Below are 20,842 nucleotides of genomic sequence, written 5' to 3'. Positions count from 1 at the left end.
AAACACCAAATGCAGGATAGTGGTGTTCTCTGGGGACTTAAATTTTACCTCTTAAGAGGAGCATAAGGCACACAGAAATTCATTACGTTATCTGTATCTTTTGTGTGTGCCCCAACTATTTGACAAACACTTTTTTTTTTTTTAATTAAAAAAAGTTCGCACCCCCCTGCAGCACAGCAGGCCACTTCTCTTCCTTGCAGGCTTCAGTGATTCGGTGCTGCAAGGTACAAAAAACAGGGGCTAGGGACTTCAATCTTTCTTGGTATCTGGTGACAGGTACTAAAAAAGACAAATAAAAGCCTCTCCTGGTGGTAGTGCAAGTATCCATGATTGGGATTTAACGAGACCTTTGCTGCCCCCACTCTATTACCTCTCACATTACATTAAAACTCTCAGGCTTCAGGTAATAAGCGTTTGCGTTGTGTGGTCACAATGAATAATCCACTGTAAGGGCGCTGAGATGGTATGCCTTTCACCAACTCCTACCAGTGGCACACTCAGCACCTCTCAAATGTCACTCGGGACTCTGTGAGGATTAAGGGAAGTCAAGTCTACGAACCTAGAACTTCTTAACCCCTTGAATCACCAGGCTTTGGTGGGGAATGGGTGATGGGGAATTGTAGCACAGCTCTGACTGGTGGCTGACTATGTTCTTATTTAGACTTGATAAAAGAGGACTGGAGTGGACACTTGTTGCCCAGGATTTTTAAAGACCTGTTGCTAAGGCTGGAGTTGACAGTAACCATCTTGGCCACCACACTGGTAGAGCCTGAATGCGAGTCAACGCAGCACAGTAGAAAGCAGAGCCACAGTGTGGCCGGTCAGATCTCTGGTAGCATTACTTGAGCACCTGGATCCAGCTGTGCCTGACCCTAACGTCAGACGGTGCATCTACTAAGCCAATAAATTCTCCTTTGCTGAAATCTGTTTCAAACAAACTTACAACTTAGCAATCAAAAAGAGTCCTAACATAGGTCTTAAAAAATGTTTCCAATCACCTTGGACTCACTCCGCCTCTCTCCTGTTCTCACCTTGATTCATCCTTTGAAATGTTCATTGAATCCGTTCCTTCTCTGTTGCTCACTGCTAGGACCCTGATCCAAATCCTCATCATTCTTCCAGTTTTGTAGCTGGAAGAGATACCAGACAACATCTAGGGCAGGGGATTCCCTACCTGGCGGTGCATCATAATCATCGGAGGTGTTTGTTAATATGCAAACCCCAGCTCACAGAGATTCCAATTCAGTGGGTCTTGGGTGAGGCCTTGGAGTTTGCATATTAACACACTAGTGCTACAACCACCTATAGTTCAGCTACAGCCAGGAACTAATTATCTGAGCTGACCTCTCCCCTCATGTCTCTCTCCCAAACTCTTAGGAACACCCACTCTATCCTCAGCCTTGTCTCAGAGTATTCTCTTCACCTGCATTCATGACAACATGGCTGCCTTGTGAGGCTGCCACCACCCCCCCCGCCAGGAGACCCCCAAGTGGAGGCTGTTCTTCCTCCCCTGCCCCGGGAGCCTCAGGGGAGCAGACGGGGCTGGTGTCCTCCTTGCTCTTCCCTGCCACGTCCAGACACGGAACATGTCTGGATAGTGGAGTCTGTGGATGAAACCATTCCACCTTCTCCCTGTCCTTCTTGGTGTCATCTCTCAGCTTCACAGTTACCCCTCTTCACTCTCTGAAGAGTGGAGCTCCTCGCTCTCAGTGTTCCTTCCCTCCTCAATTCCTGTCAGCATTCTGGGGGACTCAACTGCTATTTACAAGAGGCTTCCAGCGCCCTGACCCTTCAGTTTTGTGACCTCCACACCGACCACCCTTTCCTTCTTTCTCCCCGAGACACCCAGTGCTGTGCTCATAGCCTGGACCCTCACACAAACTGTGTCCTGTCTAGAATGTTCTTCCTGGGCTCTTTGCATAGCCACCTCCTTCTCTTTTGGACAGCAAAATGGCCTTGCCTGACTACCTCATCGAAGAAGCACCCTCCCTTTTACATTCTGACATGGTCTTCGTTTATTTTCTTCTAAAAACTTATCTCAGCTGGTGATTACATATTCTTCCACTGTAATTTATATCAAGTATACAACATTATATACAATCAATATAAGACAATGTAAATAAACAAAAATCTCTATCTTTAGAAAAAAGATAGGAATGAAACACACAATGTACACTTTCAATTTAAAAAGTATAAAACATTAAGTGTTGAAATAGTAAAGTTGATAAAAAAGATCTTGCCCCATAAAATTTTTTTTTGCATGTTACTTTCTGGTCTTTATTCCATTGAGTACATATTTTTACAGCTGTATTATTGGTGGACATATAATTTTATATTCTACTTTTTTCATGTGACTCTTTTTCTTGTTACTTTTTAAGTCTTTATAACCATCATTTTAACTAGCTATTATTCCATCCAACTAAAACACCATAGCTTATCACCATTTCCCTTTTGTTAGTTGTTTCCAGTCGATCTCAGTTATTAAAAAAATATATCTTGCACTAAATAGGTGTGGGCCAATAGATTTTTTTTCTTCTTTTGCATTATTTCCTTAAACTACACTCCTCAAAATGGAATTACTGGGTTAATAGCTACTATTCTATCAAAAATGTTGTAATTTTGACAGTTTCTCAAATTTACCCAAGAGTTCTCAGAAAACACCAGACCATGAGAAGAAAAACAAAAAAACATAACAACACTACCCGAGTCACCTCTGAGTTACTTGTATGATATAACCATGGAGCTGACGGCTGAAACCAGATGACACAGGTTTGCATACAGTGTCAGTGCCTCCAAATTCCATGTGTTCCAAAAGGGAGATGCATAAGTGGTAGTTATCATTTAGACATCGCATCAAATAACGTGCGGTCTCAGACTGTGCCAGTTATTCCATCTTCTTTCTTTTTCATCAATGTCAATAAGAAAGTCTCAGCTTGGTGCTAATATATGTCTTGAACACCTTTCTAATGTTGCCTCACCTTCCCTTTTAACTGAAAAGACAGCAGACCTCAGATATAGAACCTTCAGCAGGCAAGAGCACCAAGTTAGAAATGAACAACATTGTTCAGTTTTCCTAGTGTTTGATTTGACAATTACCTTCTATTTATGCCATTGCTGGCAATTTATGGCAATGATATAAAGTTTAAAAAAATAAATAAATACACTTAGAACACGGAGAAATTAGAACCCTCAAACATTGCTGGTGGGATTGTAAAATGGTGCAGCCACTTTGGAAAACAGTTTGACAGTTCCTCAAAATGTTAAACATAGGACTACCAAATGACCTAGCAATTCCACTCCTAGGAATATACCCAAGAGAAAGGAAAACATATGTCCTCACAGAAACGTGTACACAGGTGTTCATAGCAGCATTATTCACAATAGCCCAAAAGTCCAACCCAAATGTCCATCAACTTATGAATGGATAAATAAAATGTGGTATATCCATACAATGGAATATTATTTGGCAATAAAAAAGGAATGAAGCACTGATACATACTACAACATGGATGAACTTTTAAGAGAGTGAACTGTGAGCCTTGTGAAAATACAAAAGACCATGTGTTTTATGATTCCATATATATGAAAACTCTAGAACAGAAAAACCCATAGAGACCTAAGGCAGATTAGTGGTCCCCAGGGGCAGGGGGAGGGGGCAAATGTGGAGTGACTGCCTGATGGGTACAGGGCTTCTCTTTAGAGTGATGAGAATGTTCTGAAATCAGAGTGGGGATGGTTGTGCGACTCTGTGAATAAACTAAAAACCACTGCATTGTACACCTTTAAAGGGTGTTTGAATTATATCGTAATAAAGCTGTTATTAAATAAATAAATGCACTTACGTTTATAACAAGGATAGATTTTTTAAAAATTCTTCTAAAGTCAGCAATGGTCATGTAGCCATATTATTAGAATTTTGACGCTGATGTGGGAATGAGCAACGTTTGGAAACCGCTGTCCCAATTGTCCTGGCTCAAGCCCACTGTGTACTCAAGCGAAAAATGATCTTCAGAGCAGCAGAGAAGGCTCGGGGGAGAAGCAGTCTCACCACCTCCACGCGGCCCGAGATAAGGCGTCTCCTTAATTGCTTACAAGTCTCAAGCATTTGACTTAATTAAACTTCAATTTCTGGAGTGTATAAATAATGAAATACGGCATTTATGTGTAGTGCTATTTACTTTGTAACCTATTAACTGCAAAACACACTGAATTATTAAAGTGAGTAATTGGTTCTACTCAGACCCTCTTTTCTGCGGGCTCCGTTCCCTCTCTTATCAGTGCTTCTCCTTAACTGACACACTAAATTAACTCAGGTAGACTGATGCTGCAATACGGCCGGCCCTGTAAGCTGGACGGAAAATCTCAGTTTTTTAACATACAGCCTAAAACAGTGCTGTTGGTAACTAGTTTTAATAGAGAAGGAAACACAGGAATGTCTGGGAAAAAATGGTAGAAGATGAACTACAGGAAGTTGAATATGATCACCTTGAGGGAAGAAGAGATGAGCAGAATCCCTCTCCCCAGTGGAATCTTTCACAAGATGAAACCGTAGCTATTTGAACATGGAGAAAGTCTGCAAATGAGGCCAGAGTGGCAGCTGAGGAAGTGGAAACACCTTGATATGGCCCCTAGAAGGAGAGTCTGGTGATGGCTAATTATATCCCCGTTAGTGCTGGCAGCAAGAGGCACTCATAAAGTTCCCTGCAAACCACGGGTTTGGGAACGCATGAATCCTTTGACAAAAAATTTCCCCACCGAAGCTGTGAGCAGAGCCTTCACTGAAAAACCCAGACATGACGCTAAGGACTGTGCTAACAGTTAAATCACTTTTAATGACCCATGGTTTGGAGTTAAATCAAGTATCATTACTCTTCCAAGATAGACAGAAAAGCTTGACATTTGTCTCGAAGTCATGGTATTAGATGACTTGTGTCAACAGAGTGCCAGAAAACTGCCATGGGGGGGCCTAATAAAATTACTTGATAAGCGCATTCAATTAATAATAGTATGTATTTAGTTTGGATCATATTTGAAACATGGCTGTGTTCCTAAACAAAGTCTGAGTCTAATGCATAGTAGGTATCCAGTGCCTAAAGTTGGTAATTTTGTCTGTGTCTACGTGTGTGTCTGCTTTTAGCCATCATTGTATCACGCACATGCTTTACGATTAGTAAGTGGCAGAGCAAGGATTCAAACTCAGGGAGCTGGACTTAAGAGCCCAGCCTTTTAATCGTTATGTTCTATTTGGGGCCACACACAAGTGAGTTAGAAAAGGAGACCCCTCCGGGCAGATGAAGCCTTTATCTCTACTCAGGGCTCCTGGCTCAGTGATCCAAGCATGGACTGGATTTCAGCCCCCCTACTCACAGCCTTCCCCGGGCTCAACTCCCATGGTGAAGCATACCTTTACCAACTCTACCTTTGTAATCCACCCATCGCCATTAGCTGAGGTTACGCACAATTGTGTTTACAATTCTCCCTCCAAATGATGCTGCCCGGACTAATTCTCATTTCACATTTTCCTATATGATTGTTCCTGACACACAGGAGATTCTATTTCTCCATCTCCCTCTTCTTTCAAATTAAGATGTTACTGAAGTTTCAAAATATGAACCAGCAGTGCTAGGTTGAAATAAATGGCTGGTGACATACAAGAGAAAAGAAGGAGGATTGCAGATTCTGCAAACGGGCACTTTCATCTCATTTCCTGAAAAAGAGCATGAAGGACTTACCAACTTGAAGGGAGGAAAAATGGTCTCCCCAACTAATTTCTATCTTCCTATGCCTCAGGCCAATAGGCCAATACGAGATTTTTAATTTTTATGACAATTTATAAATTGTCATACTTTAACTTGTTTTATCAATGATACAAGTAATGCATATATTTATCACAGAAAAATTTAAAATGCAGACAAACAAAAGAGGGGCACCCATAACCCATAATTCCAATTCCATAACTACTGTTAATGTTTTGGTATACTGTCTTCCAGAATGATACCCAATATATATGGATGTGCATATATAAATATATAAATGTATAAAATCTTTTTTTTAAATGGGATAATTTTTATAACCTATTATTTTCCTTACAAATATGAATAATCTTCAAATTAAAAAAAGAGATTTTATCAAAGGGATCTTCTTGAAAGGGATTCTAGAAAGCAATCAAATGGTTCAAATTTCAAGATTTGTTCCCAAGTACAGTGTGGTGATAAGCACTTTGGCTCTAGAAGCACATGCCCCTGCTTCAAATTCTAGGTCTGCCACTTGGCTGGCCCATCTTGGGTAAATGTTTAACCATCTCTAACCCTCAGTTTCCCCATCTGTAAAATGGGCATATTGATTATAGTGTGGACATCTGCTTCGGTTTTCGTGTTTCTTACCAGCATCCATTTCCAAGAGTTTCTGGTAAGAGCACCCCAGTTTTCTTTTGGGGAAACCACTCCTCTGCTGTTCTCAGTCAGCGAGGTTTGGAGGGGCAGAATCATCCACCCCTCAGGGGTGGCCATCAGTGATTGGGTGCGCATGTGATCCAAGTCAGGTCAATTGAGGCAGCCCTGGGACTCTTGCTGGCTGAAGTTTTTCCCTTTGGGGTTACTAAAGGAGGAGGACGAAGCCCAGACCTGTTGGAAGTATCACACAGAGAAACGTACCTGAGAACGTGGCCCACACAGAAGGAAGCAGAGCTAAAAGATGGAGGCAAGACGGGTAGGCGTCCTGGACACTCCTGTGCCTACAGCTTTATCTCCTTTGCACTTTACAGTTTTATGAGCCAATAAATCCCCTTTGACGATTAAGTGATACAAGCTGACGAGCTGGGAGTTCACCACTTGCAACTGAAAGAGTTCTGACCTCTCCAATAATAGCACCTACCTCTTAGGCTGATGGGAAGATTAAATGAACTAATGCAGTGAAGTGCTTCATATAGTACCTGGCATATTTTAAGTCATCATTAAATATTAGTTGTTATCATTATTATTAAATATTAGCTTGAAATGCATCAGAAGCCTTCGTTTTTCTCTAAATATTTTACATCCATGCCAAAAATGGGCTAGGAAGGGCAGCAAAAAGTTTGTTATTTTAAATGTCAATACTCTATCTTATTGCAAACCAGATTTGAAGTTTTTGTACACTTTTTAAACTTCTCAGATGTTAACACCAGTTTCCATTCACCCATTCTCCCCAAGGGATAAAATCTGATACTTGAACACTAAGGCTTCTTACTTTGGGGCCAGTGTTCAGACAACTGGGGTCCTTGTAATTTTCACAAAACTAGGAAGAGGAAAATGCAGAGCAAAGGTTCAGCCAACCAGAGACACAGGCCCCTGAAGAGCAGTGTCTGCGGACAAAATTCTGCATTTCGGTTCCTTGAGGACACCTATTAATTCTTGTGAACGCTTCACTCACCCTCTGCTTTTCTAAGCTGGGAAACAATAGCTCACTGCCCTTGAGTAGACAGCAAAGCTACACATAGCCAGAATTCCAGGTCTGAAACTCTCCACAACAATAGCCCAACTCTACACGAGGCAGTGGAAAGGGTCCTGCCTCACCCACTCCCTCAGCTTTTACTGAGGACTGGGAGACTGGAGGTGGTGTATCGTTTATTATGTATGGAAGTCTCAACTTCCTCGAGTCACAACCCAAGAGAAGCCTGCCTGAATTTGCCTCTTAGCCCTGGCTGACATTTGCTGAGCGTTCTGTGTGTGGCACATACCGTGCCAGCATTTTACCCGCATTATTTCACTTCATCGTTGAACCTACGAGAAAGCCAAGATTTGTTGAGGAGGCCTGACTTATTCAAAGCCACAGAGCTAGTCAGCTGGGTCTGGTTATAATTCAGTTCCTAACTAACAGAGCAACAATGGACAATAACAGTATGCAGAACAGCAAATCACTTGTTGAGTGACCACCATGAGCTAGTCCTGGGCTTGGTACTTTATTTGCATTATTACAGTAGTCCCCCCTTATTCGAGGTTTCCTTTTCTGCGGTTTCAGTCACCCACGGTCAACCACAGACATCGTCTGCTTCTGACAGCCAATCATTGACACCGTCATGGCTCGATGATCCTCCGTCTGACATACTGTTAGAGGGTCAATAGTACCTAACACTATGTCACCATGCCTACATCATTCACCTCACTTGATCTCATCACATAGGCATTGTATCATCTCACATCATCACGAGAAGAAGGATAAGATACTTTGAGAGAGAGAGAGGGAGACAAAATTCACATAACTTTTATACTATATTATTATAATTGCTCTATTTTATTATTAGTTATGGTTGTTAATCTCTTACTGTGCCTAACTTACAAATTAAACTTTATCAGAGGTATGTATGTACAGGAAAAAACATAGTATATGTAGGGTTCGGTACTATCCACAGTTTCAGGCATCCACGGGGGGTCTCGGAACATCTGCAGGGGTAACAGATAAGGGGGGACTACTGTACTATTTTAGCTCTTTGGACCTCAGTTTTCTCTCCCATAAAAGGCAATCATGTTTTAGATGATGTGTTCTCTATTGTCTGTTCCTTATGTAAAGCTCATATTCTAAACTGTGCCGTGATGAATTTTTACTAGAAGATTACAGTCTTTTGTGTTGCCAAAAGAGGTCCGGGGGAGGAGGGCATGGAAGGGCATCAAAACATCACCTTCAAATATACCAAAGTCACTCTTTGCTGGCACAAAATCACGGAGACCCAATAAAGGCACAAGTCAAGAAATACCTCTTTCCAGGGGCAGTTTTTGGAATTTCATAATCTGCAATAAATCAAGTGCTGGGGAAGATTTGGAAAGGAACATAAAATGAATTCTGTCTTCAACCAAAGTCTCTTATTATTTCTTTTTTTAAAAAATATTTTAGGGGGGCCGGCCCGGTGGCGCAAGCGGTTGGGTGCGCGCGCTCCGCTGCGGCGGCCCGGGGTTCGCTGGTTCGGATCCCGGGCGCGCACCGATGCACTGCTTTGGCAGGCCACGCTGTGGCGGCGTCCCATATAAAGTGGAGGAGGATGGGCACGGATGTTAGCCCAGGGCCGTCTTCCTCGGCAAAAAAAGAGGAGGATTGGCGGATGTTAGCACAGGGCTGATCCCCTCACAAAAAAAAAAAAAAAAATATTTTAGGGCTGGCCCCGTGGCTTAGCGGTTAAGTGCTCGCGCTCCGCTGCTGGCGGCCGGGGTTCGGATCCCCGGTGCGCACAGACGCACCGCTTCTCCAGCTATGCTGAGGCCACGTCCCACATACAGCAACTAGAAGGATGTGCAGCTACGACAGACAACTATCTACTGGGGCTTTGGGGGAAAAATAAGTAAATAAAATCTTTTAAAAAAAATATTTTAAATGGTGGTAAAATATATATAACAAAAATTTTCTCATCTTCTTACAGTGAATTATAACATGAAGAGAAGTAGTCCCAAGGAAAATAAATCTGTTTCCAAATTTTCTTCCAAAGCATCTTACCTGTGAGTTTCTATGGGACTAAGCGTCTGTTTGGCCTCTATGTACCGAACTTAGCAAAGGTGCTAAAAGCAGGTGCTACATGTTCAAATTAGTCAGGACTCTTTGGTGGTGAGTGACAGAAACTCGATTTATGGAATCCAGGAAAGGGATGGAACAGCACTGCCAGCAAAGGACTGAAGATGGCCTTGGGGACAACATTAGGACCCGCCCCCACCCAGTCGCTCTGCATTGCTCTGCACTGCCTCTCACCTCCCCACATCATCTCAGGTTCATGCACTCTCGACGCAGAGCAGCTTTCTCCACGTGGCAGAAACACGGCTGCCAATTCCTGAGTCTCATATCTTATAGCTTCAGCCACCAGAAAGAGTTTACCCTTATATTGTCTCTGATTCCAATTTGTAAAATCCCTAAGAAAGGCTCTAATTTGGCCCAGGAACCTACCCCTGAGTCACCTGCCACCTGGGACAAGGTCAAGTGCACAAAACGGCTGTTCTAGGGTGTGATGGACGTTCATTTCTTATGTGTCCCCTGCAACCGGTCCCCTTTCTCTCCACCAACAGCACTGAGGTTTTGATTTAAAGAACCACCTGGTTCAGTTAAGAAGATTTTGGATGTGAATAACAGAAACCTCAACTCCAGCGCAGGTAACACAAGGGCCCAAGATAGTGCAGGCCTCAGGATTTGCTGATTCTGGGGCTCAGCACCGTCCTCAAGGACCCATACTCTCCTTCTTTCTCTACTGCCCATAGAAATGACTTCATCCCAAACCTGGTTCTCTAAGGACCTTGGTGGTAACTGGGACTATTTATTTCCTTGTTCCTATCTAGAAGACGGAGTCTTTTGTCCGATAATGTAAAATAAGTCCTTTCCTTCTAGCTGATTGGGCCAGCTTGAGTCATGTAACACCTGTGGACCAATCACTGTTGCCAGAGAAATGAATGTATCGAATGTCTTAGTCCTGGATACACAGAGGTTATACTACAAAAGGGATGGGATTGTCATGGCTGGCTGAGACTATCTCCTGGAGGTGCCGTCCACTCATAAATTGGGGGTGGGGTGGCGGAATAGAGGTCAAGAACCAATCGTAATGTCTACCACATCACCCTCCCCATGGGAGTTTGCGTGGTCTTGGCCTCATCCCTAACTCAAGCAGGGGCCCTTGCTTGATTTAAGTCAATTAGCTGATCCAATCCTGACCTCCATTCCTTCCCATTCCCTCCTCCGTTTTTGTTGTTAGTGCCGTCAAGTCGATGCCAACTCCTAGCAACCCCGTGTACAGCAGAGTGGAACTCTGCCTGGTCTTTTTGTGCCACTCTCTCACTTTCTGGCACCACATCAGACAATGCTCTGCTGTATTCATACGGTTTTCATGGCCAATTTTTTCAGAAGTGGGTGGCTAGGTCCTTCTTCCTAGTCTGTCTAGTCCGGAAGCTCTGCTGAATCCTGTCCACTATGGGTCACCCTGCTGGTATTTGAAATACCAGTGGCATAGCTTTCAGCATCACAACATGAGGCCACCACAGTATGACAACCGACAGGTGGGTGGTGTGGTTCCCTGACTGGAAAACAAACGTGGTGATGGTGAGAATGCTGAATCTTAACTTCTAGACCACCAGGGCTGGCTGCCCCGCCCTGCCATCCAAAGTATAGGCATTTAAACCAACAAAAGTCAATGAGATGGAAGAAAACTTCTGCTGAGGCTTCTGGGAAATAAAAACATTCCCTCTCCCAGATAACCAAGGGAAAGAAGTTAGAACGATCCATGTGGTAATGGATTAGGGCTGGAGACATCAGTATAAATCCATGTTTAGCTTAACATAGATAGAGATGGTTATATACAGAAATATTTATAGATACGTATACACACACAGGTTAGTCTACACACATATATGTTTTGCTCTGTCAGCCATGAAGGCTAAAAGAAAGGACTCCCCAGTAGCAACGAGCATGCATGGTGCCCAAATCTTGGTTTCTAATACCATTTTTCAATAAGAGGAATCAGGGCTCCTTAAAGAAATGACTGATTCTAGGACTGGAGCAAGAAATATACAAGATGAGCTGGGAGCATCTTGTTGTGTCAGAGAGTAAGGAAGTGCTCAAAGAAAACCAAAATGAAAACAAAAACCAAAAACACATTGATGGGGGTATGTCAGAAGAGCATAGAAGCCAACTGAAAGAGCTCCTAATGACAAAACTGAAACAAATTCAGCGACAAAATAAAGTCGTATTGGATTGTAACTCAAAGTATAAAATAGGTATATATGGGTCCATACTGATACAATGACTGAATAAATTAATAAATGGGGGAGAAGAAACAAATCTCCCACGCAGAAGAACTTTAAATAATTTATATAGATACTCCACCCTTAAGGTGTGGGCTGTGCACCGTGACTTCCTTCTAAAGTATACAGTATGGAGAAGGGGAAAAAAGAGGATGTTTACAGTGGAGAAACCTAACCAACGCTACCCGAGCCAGGTGACCAAGGCCAATATTAGCTGTCATGTATCAGGTGGATAGTATAGACACTTGATGTGATGTGATGAAAATAGCACTCTACCTCTATGGTTTTCCTCCCAGTAATCCATAACCCCAGTATTATTATGAGTAAAATATCAAACTCATTCCAATGGTGGCGCATCCTACAAAATATCTGACCAGTGCTCTTCAAAACTCTCAAGGCCATCAAAAACAAGGAGAGTCTGAGAAAGTGCCACAGCCAAGAGGAGCCTAAGGAGACATGACAACTAAATGTAACGTGGTATCCTAGATGGCACCCTGGAACAGCAAAAGGGCATTAGGTAAAAAGGAAGGAAATCTAAATAAAGGAAACATTAGTAATAATGTATAGTATTAGTTTATTAACTGTAACAAATGTATCATACTAGTGTAAGATTTTAATAATAGAGGAAATTGGGTACAGGGTATAGGGAAACTCTCTGTACTACTGTCTCAATTTTTCTATAAATCTCAAACTGCTCTAAAAGTTAAAATCTATTAAAAAGAAAAAAATTCCCTCTCTTTTAAGGATGTTACTATTAAAGATCCTCACTATTCTCCTAAAGGGTATGGCATTGTTTTGAATATTATTAAATAATATGTAATTTAATAATGTAAGTCTTAGCATAGTGCTGGCACAAGGTGGGTGCTGCATTCACTCATTAGTTCATTCGACAAATATTTATTGAGTACCTACTATGAGATCATCCTTGTTCCAGGTGCCAGCAATACAATGATTAATAAGACATGAAGTGTACATAAGAGGGAGAGGAGCAAATAAAACACAATGTTCGTGTAATGATGAGTGCTATTAAAAGAATAAATAAACAGGATAGGAGGATAGAGACAATGGGGAGGGTTCTGTTTTTCTAGGGCAGCTGGGAAGATCCCTCTGAGGAGAAAACCTGAAAGCATAGACCCGAAAGAAGTGAGGGAGCTAGCCATGCAAGGATGGGAGCAAAGAACATTCTAGCACAGGGAACAAGTAAAAAGTGCTGAGGAAGGAATGAGCTCAGTGTATTTGAAGGCCAGTGTGGCTGAAGCCAAGTGAACGATGAGGGAGTGGTAGGTGACGAGGTCAGAGAGCTAAATGGGGTTGAGATCAGGCAAGGGCTTGAAGGCCACACTAAGAAACTGAATTTTATTCTCAGTGTGATGGGAAGTCTATCACTGTAGGGCTTTAACCAGAAAAGTGACCTGACGTGGTCTACATATTCAAGATTATTCCAGCAGCTGTATGGAAAGTGGACTGTAGAGGGCGCTAGAGTAGAAACATGCGACCCAGAGAGTAGGCTACTGCAGTGGTCCAGGTGTGAAATCATGGTGTTTAGGAGCTCAGGGGTAACCACAGAAGCAGTAGAAATGGGGGGAGAGGGGATATATTTTGAGAGAGAACCACTGGGGCTTACTGATACAGTACGTGTAGAGGAGGGAAGAGGGACTCATGGACCAATCAACAAAAATGAGTATGAATAGAATCAAGACTCATAGGATGTAATATCATAGATGGTACCCAAGATCTAGAGATCTTTAATGTGTCTGGGAGCTACCAGCTAATTATAGGATGGCCAGTCTCGGCATTTTGTTATCTAACATCATCCCTCTTTAGTGAGACCTTTATTCAGGCTGGAACCCTCTGAGAAGACTTATCTCAGAGGAACTGCAGGAAACGGTGTCTCTTGAGGAGCTAGCAGGCACACTTCCTCTCACTAGGGCCCCTGGGGAGGCTCCCAAGTGTAACGTGTTTCTGTATTGTCTCCCCTTCCACCCTAAAATTCTGGGAGGGCAGCAACTCTATTCACCATCATAGAGTGAGTGCCTGCCCAGAATATGTGTGCAATACACATTTGCTGAAAGACTGTGGAATACAATAGCAGAGGAGCACCACAGAGCTTAGAGGTAGCCTAAGTCTCCCTTAGAAACCATATTTTAAGAGAAAACAGCAACATTCAGGCCAACACATGAGAAAAAGAATAAAGTTCAGGAGAGGGTTGAGGTTGTGTAATCAGTAAGAGTTCTAGCTAGGGCCAATAAATGAGAAACAGAGTGATTTTGCAAGAGACAGCATAAAGGGCTAAGCACTAGTCCTTGTTGGGATTTTGCAGCTAAACTTGATGATCTCATCACAGGATCATCAAATTTCAGAGCTGGAACAGATCTCAGAAAACTTTTGTATCGATTGGCTCCTTTTATAGATGAGGAAATTAAGGTGAAATGGCTTGGGACTAGAACCCAATTCTCTGGACTCCAAATGCCAAATTCTTTTTTATATTGCACTGATTGGCAGTATATTAAACTTCCTTTTCCATATGTAGGCTCACAGAGGAGTTTTCAGAAGCTGGAAAGACAGTCTTCTAAAGTCTGAAGTTTATTCCCAAGTAAAATTCTCCTTTTAGAATTCAGTTCCACGAAAAACAAATCATCTCGATAAACTTTTCCTCTTATCATTCAGCGAAAATGAGGCAGCCCATCATGATTCCCTTTTTGACATGGCTGCCAGGAAGCTTAGAGCTAAATTTAACACTTAATCCTCATAACAATAGTGGCCTCAGTTTTTGACTAACAGTACTTATTTTCCCCTCCTCTCTTTATGACTTTTCATTTTTTATAACTATTTCAATGGCCTTATTGTATATGTGTTTTTTACTGTAAGTCATCTCAAATTCTTTTTGGAAGTCAGCCAGGTATAAGTCACCAATAAACCAAAATAGAAGGAAGATTTCATTTCTCTCGTGCACTGGAACTCCTACTTACAGTGTGGTGTCCGTTTTCAGATCCCACCCTTGACCTAAAAGCTCAGACCTTACCTCCCGGCTTTATATTTATAGAGGGAGCAGGCCACTGCAGGACAGATTGCATACAAATGACTAGTTATAAAATTGTAGGGTCTGCCTGCTAACTAGGCAAGTCCCTGGAAACTTCTCTGAAATGAAAACAAGATGTGGAAGGAGAGTGCTATGCTTCCTGCGCTGACGTGGCAGAACTTCACTTAGAGCAGTACCCCAGGGGAGGCAACGCAGCCCGGTCCACGGATGGTCAGCAGGTGGTGGACTGTGTCACATCCAACTCCAAGCTTTCTGCTGCCTACTCCCCAGGCCCGAGAAGTGAGATCACGGGGCCTTCATCTCTTCTGGATTCTAGCCACGTCAAGAGATTAAAGCACTCGTTTTCTGAAAACACGAGGCTTTCTTTTCCCTCCCTAAAATGAAATTCCTCCTAAACCACAAAAATTTAACCCCGGCAGGATCAGGAAAGCAATAAAGGAGTCCATGCAGAGATCTCTCCTCCTGCTCCCTTCTGCTTCAGAATCTTCTGTCGCCATTTCTGTCCAGGTAGTAAAAGAAACATTAATAAGTCCCAGAAAATGTCAACTTCTCCAGAGGACACGAGATTTCCATGTTTATGCATTTCAGCCTGAGACTTCCTGTGGCTCTTTCTGTTTTTCCTGAATTTTAAAATTTTGTTCTTTATTCCTATAGTGTTGGCCATGATTGCCATGATAATCTAAGAGATATGTTCAAAAGAAAAATAGCTTCAAGAGGTACTGTTGCTCATGGTAATAGTCCTTCCCTAAAACATCCATTTGGATTCTGTTCATGATCTCTTCCCAGTCAGAGCCAATTTATTCAGATCAAGACAAGAAGATGCTGTCCCCACGTTCCCAACACTTTGAAGAATCAGACAGTCGCAAAAATTGATGTTGTTTCTTTAGAAAAACCTCAGAAAAATAATGAAATGCAGGTATGACATTAGCACAGCAGGTAAGTGCTCCACCTGGGCCCACACTGCCTGGATCTTTATCCTTAACTACCACATGTTATCTGTGAAACTTGGACAAACTGCTATACTGTGTGCCTTACTTTCCTCATCTGTAAAATGGGGATAACATTAGCACTTACTTCACAGAGCAAGCTCTCAAACTTTGGTGTGCATTACAAACAATGGGAGGGCTGTTAAAACACAGATTACTGACCTCACCCCCATGGTTTCTGATATAGTGGGGCTGGGGTGGGGCCTGAGAATCTGCATTTCTAACAAGACCCCCCCCCCCCAGGTGATGCTGGTCCTGCTGGTTCAAAGACCACACTTTGAGAACCACTATCACAGGGTTATGGAGCGGATGACACAGTTAATACACATAAAGTACATGTTAACAATGACTATTCTTATGTACTGCTGTCAGCACTGTGCCTGGACAAGGTTAGCTATGTTAAATGATGTCAGTTATTATTATCTTACAAGTTGTCCCATCAACTTACAAATTATAGTAAACTTGTAGTTGAACTGTAATATAATCCATTATAAGAAACCTCAGTATATAGGAGAGGAAAATCCTATTAAGTTTCTAACAGAAATATCCTTACTTGAAAGAGTATACATTCACAAGGGATTGTAAATGGTTGTAAATACTTAAAACCGATTCTACAGATCATTGGGTTTTTTTCCCATAAAACTTGTCAGTACCCATCTGTACATTTATTTTGAGGCAGAAGAGAAACAAAAGCTGACACAGCTACTTCTTGAGGTTTCGTGTCTTTTCTCTTAGTTACAGTAAAAGCACCAAAATGCATTTAGTCATATTATGGTCAAAAAAATTCTTCAACTCATTTCAAGTAATTAAGGAGCCCAGCCAGCGCAGACGTTGCAACTGCAGTTAGAAACACCAACAGCTTCCAAAGGGCAAAGGAAACAGACCCGCTACAAGACCAGGGGATTGTTAAAAAAGCTCTCCACAACAAAGGAAACGCACGCAAATCCCTAACCTGCAGGCGTTCCAGCAACCCCAAGGGCAAAGATAAAACACTCGGACGAAAAGCTGCAGCGCGTTAAGCTTTGTGCAGAGAAAATCAACATCATGTCGAAGGTTAAAACGTTTCCCTTGTAGGACTCTTGGACTATACTTGAGTCTGAAACAGAATGAGGAACAGGGAACAGGGAAACCCCCCACTCTGTCTTTCCCGTGCCACGCATCACTCGCTCCAAGGAGAAACTTATGTTAATGAACTTAGGTCGAGTGCCTCTTCTGTTCTAAGCACAGGGCGACTGGAGGTTTGATGAGAGGCAGCCAGTCTTTGGTAAACAGCTAACTTTCCAACGCAATCAGATCTAAGTTTTTGGTAAAAATTCTCCAGTGAAACATGAGAATTAGATAAAGCATTCTTGCATCATGATGGCTTTTGAAGAATTAAACAAAGAGCGCATGTTTGCAAGAAAGCAAAAATACGCCTTGCCTTGACAGTTAAAAAACGTAATATACAAACCACTTTCCCTGACACTTCTCTTTCAAAACTGTACATGATTATCAGCACTGCGCTGTCAGGACTCCACGAAGGTTGTTCTTCGTATCTAAAAGGGTAAGAGATAGAAGTGGGAAGCCCGTGGGTGAACTTGGAGTCTGCTCCTCCGGCCCAAAGCCTCCCTTGGACTTGGCACGGATGGAGGGAGTGAGACACCGGTCCCCAGACGGGATTCTGGGGCTGCCACGACTCACCTCGCCAACTTCTCCATGCTCGCCGCGCCCCGGCGGCCAGCTCCGGGGCGCGGACGCGGTGGCCGGCGCCTCCGAGCGCCCTGGCCGACCCCGGGGAGGGCGCCCGCGCCCGGGAGGCGCTCGGGGCCCGGCGCGGGGTGGCGCTGCGGGGCGGACGCGGGGCGCGCGGGCGGCGCGGGGGGCTCGGCGCGGCCGGCGCGCAGGGACAGCAGCGTGAGCAGCAGCGCGGCCAGCGCGAGCAGGAGCAGCGCCGCCGCCTTGCTGCGGAGCTTCATGGTGCGGCGCGGCGGCGGCGGCCCCCGGGCGGAGCGGCCCCTCTGCGCATCGCGGCGCGCCGGGCGGCGGCGGGGCGAGCGCAGCAGCGCGCGGCGGCCACCTCCTCCGCCCGCCCGCCGGGGACTGGGGTCGGGGCGGCCGGCGGGCGGGCGACGAAGGAGGAGGAAGAGGGAGGGGAGGAGGCGCGAGCGGGGCTCGAGGAGGAGCAGCCCGCGCCTACCGTACTGTGTGGAGTAGCCGCCCGTCCGCCCACCCACCAGCCACCAGGCGCTTGGGCTTCAGCGAGCGCAGCCTCGAAACCTCTCACTTCCTCATTCACACATTCATTCCCTCGTTTACTTCCTCATTCGCTTACCGTCCCATTCCATCCCCTCTTCGTCTGATTTCCTCATTATTCCATGCATTTTCCCCATCATTTATTTTTATCCATCTATCCACCCACTCACGCACCTATGCATACATCCAATTAGGCAGGGACATCCCTGTCCTGTTTGCCCAGTGCAGAGCCTGGCACTGAGTGGATATCTGTTGGATAAAACACTTCAGATCCATGTAGTCTAAAGAAATTATAGAATGAATTTTAAAGTCTGAATTTGAAATCTGACTCTACTGCTTATTGGCTCGGGGACCATGAGCAAGTTGCACCGCTTTCTTGAGCCTTAATTTCCTTACATGCAAAATGAGCATGATAATACTGCTTTCCACAGAGGCATTTTGTGGGCATTAAACAATGCATTCAAAGAAACTAGCACAGTGCCTGGCTCACAATAGGCGCCCAATAAAAGCTCTGTGAGAATTAGTACAATAAAATGCAGTTTATCATATATATATATATAAATGCAAATGTTATTTTCTTTCTGACATAGATTTGAGATAGAGTAATAACTTCACAACCCAGTGTAGCAAAGGATTCTTGTGAGACTTTAACAGCCACAATCACCAGATCAAGGTTCCAGAATTTCCCAAATATTCTTCCATGGCATCCCCAGTCACCAATCTGAAGCATTAGGACACATCCTCTTATTATTCACCATGAGCAGACAGCCAGTGTTCTATTAACTCCCTTTTCAGCATGGCCACAGAACAATGAACACAAGTATAACAATGTCTCTTAGTTTCTACACGATTCCATGTTGCCCTACAAATCATCTAAAATTCAGTTATATTCTGAGTCATTCTCATATTAGCATTATATTTTAACTCTTTGAGAACCATTGTATTTAAAGTTCTAGGAATGAGAATATTTAAATACCCGGAATCTCTTGCCCAGCGGGCACCTAGGAGATGGCAGGGTGCAGGGTCAAAGTGTGGGTGGCGGATGTTGCAGGTAAGCAAGCACAAACAAGCCACTGGGTCTCAACAAGGGTAGAGTTCCATCCCACTAGGAAACATCTGGAACTGTGGGAAGGATGTTTTGGGTTATCTGTCACAATGACTGGCAGTTTCTACTGGCCTGTGCTAAACCTTCTGCAATGCTCAGGAAACTCCAGCATGACACAGAATTGTCCTGGAGCAATTGCCAACATGGGGGACCCATTGAGAAACACTGGGCTAGGCTAAGGCCTGGTGTTTAGGCCTTTCAGGTTTAAAAATGGCTACTTATTATGTGGGTATGTGGCCCGGTGAAGCAAGAATTCCCAAACTCTGTCTTGCCATCTCCCCTTTTCTCAAGGAGACATATGCAACAAGGATAAAATAAGGCAAAGTAACACTTGATTGTTAGCTGGGGGTTTGGCTTCAAATACCAAAGTAGAACTTGGGACAGCTAGGCTTGACCAAACAGAGGACTTCATTTTCTTAAACTCCGCTGAAGCAAGAGGAAAGGCCACATTTATTTCATTCCCCTGAGTCCAAACCCAAGCTTTGGATTTTATTGCTATGATTGGTGGAAAAATACAACCTCTAATATCATGGAAAAGGCGTTCCAGATACCATATCTATGACTTACCCAAATTTCTCACTTGGATATCTAATACACAAAATGCCTATTTATTTGTCCCCCTGACCTCTATTTCTTCCCCTGGAATTTTGACACTCTACTCAGTTGCTCATGCCAGAAATTCGCTAGGAATTATCCTTGGTTTCTGTTTCCATCACCTCCTGTATTAGTTATTTATTGTTGCATAACAAACTACTCCCAAAATTTGGTGGTTTATGATAATATACATATAATCTCCTCATTTTTGTGGGTCAAGAATCCAGCACAGCTTAACTGGGTCCTCTGCTTCATAGGCTCTCACAAGGCTGCAATCAAAGTGTTGACCCAGGTCTGTGGTCTCATCTGAAGGCTCAGCTGGGAAAGGAGCCATTTCTACGCTCACTCACCTGGTGGTTGGAAGGTTCCAGTATCTTCCAGGTCATTGGACTGAGGATTTCTATTCTTTGCTGTCTTTTGGCTAGTGGCAGCCCTCCCTTCCTTGCCAAGGTGGCCCTCTCTATCAGGGTAAGCACATAAGAAGAGGCAGAGAGAAAATGCAGCAACACAGAAGTCATAGTCTTTTATAATCTAATTTCAGATGTGACATCCTGTCACTTTCTCATGTTCTACTTGTTAGAAGCAAGTCATTAAATCTAGTCCACACTCAAGGGGAGAGGATTACACAAGGGCTTGAATACCAGGAGGCCAGGATTATTGGGAACCATTTTAGAAGGCTGCCTCCCTCACCTCCCATATTCAGAGAATCAGCAAGTTCTGTCAAATCTACTTCCAAAACATGATTCGCATGAGTCCAGGCATGTTCTGAATTGCCAGTAGGGGTTGCTTGACAAGGCCAAACTTTGCTCAATTCCAAAAGGCCTCATTCCCATTGTATTCCATGTAAATGGAATCCCCACCGAGTTGTATGATGTGGCTGTTCTACGGTCTAGAAAGAATAGCAATTACCTTCTAATCAATCTCCTTGCTTCTTCCCATGCCTTCTTCCAATCTTTAATCCAGAATGATTTTTAAAAAAACATAAATTGAGGGGCCGGCCCGGTGGCATAGAGGTTAAGTTCAAGCATTCCGCTTCAGTGGCCCGGGGTTCACCGGTTCCAATCCTGGGAGCAGATCTACTCACTGCTCATCAAGCCATGCTGAGGCAGCGTCCCACATAAAAGAGCTACAACTCTACAACTGT

At 43.6% G+C, this 20,842-nt stretch overlaps 1 protein-coding gene across 1 annotated transcript in view; it reads right to left on the bottom strand.

Annotated features, from left to right (window-relative positions):
* GXYLT2 (glucoside xylosyltransferase 2) overlaps positions 1–17,722 on the bottom strand; it is an 80,489-nt gene extending 62,767 nt beyond the window's left edge. Inside the window, exon 1 of the mRNA XM_058563165.1 lies at positions 17,448–17,722. Within this exon, the coding sequence (XP_058419148.1) occupies positions 17,448–17,722 (275 nt within the window). The remainder of the gene's footprint in view (positions 1–17,447) is intronic.
* Positions 17,723–20,842: the final 3,120 nt, after the last annotated feature.

This window comes from Diceros bicornis, chromosome 2 (assembly GCF_020826845.1).
Source record: "Diceros bicornis minor isolate mBicDic1 chromosome 2, mDicBic1.mat.cur, whole genome shotgun sequence".
In the NCBI taxonomy this organism is placed as follows: Eukaryota; Metazoa; Chordata; class Mammalia; order Perissodactyla; family Rhinocerotidae; genus Diceros; species Diceros bicornis.
The sequence above is the reverse complement of the archived record's forward strand: the minus strand, read 5'-3'. Positions and strand labels throughout refer to the sequence as shown.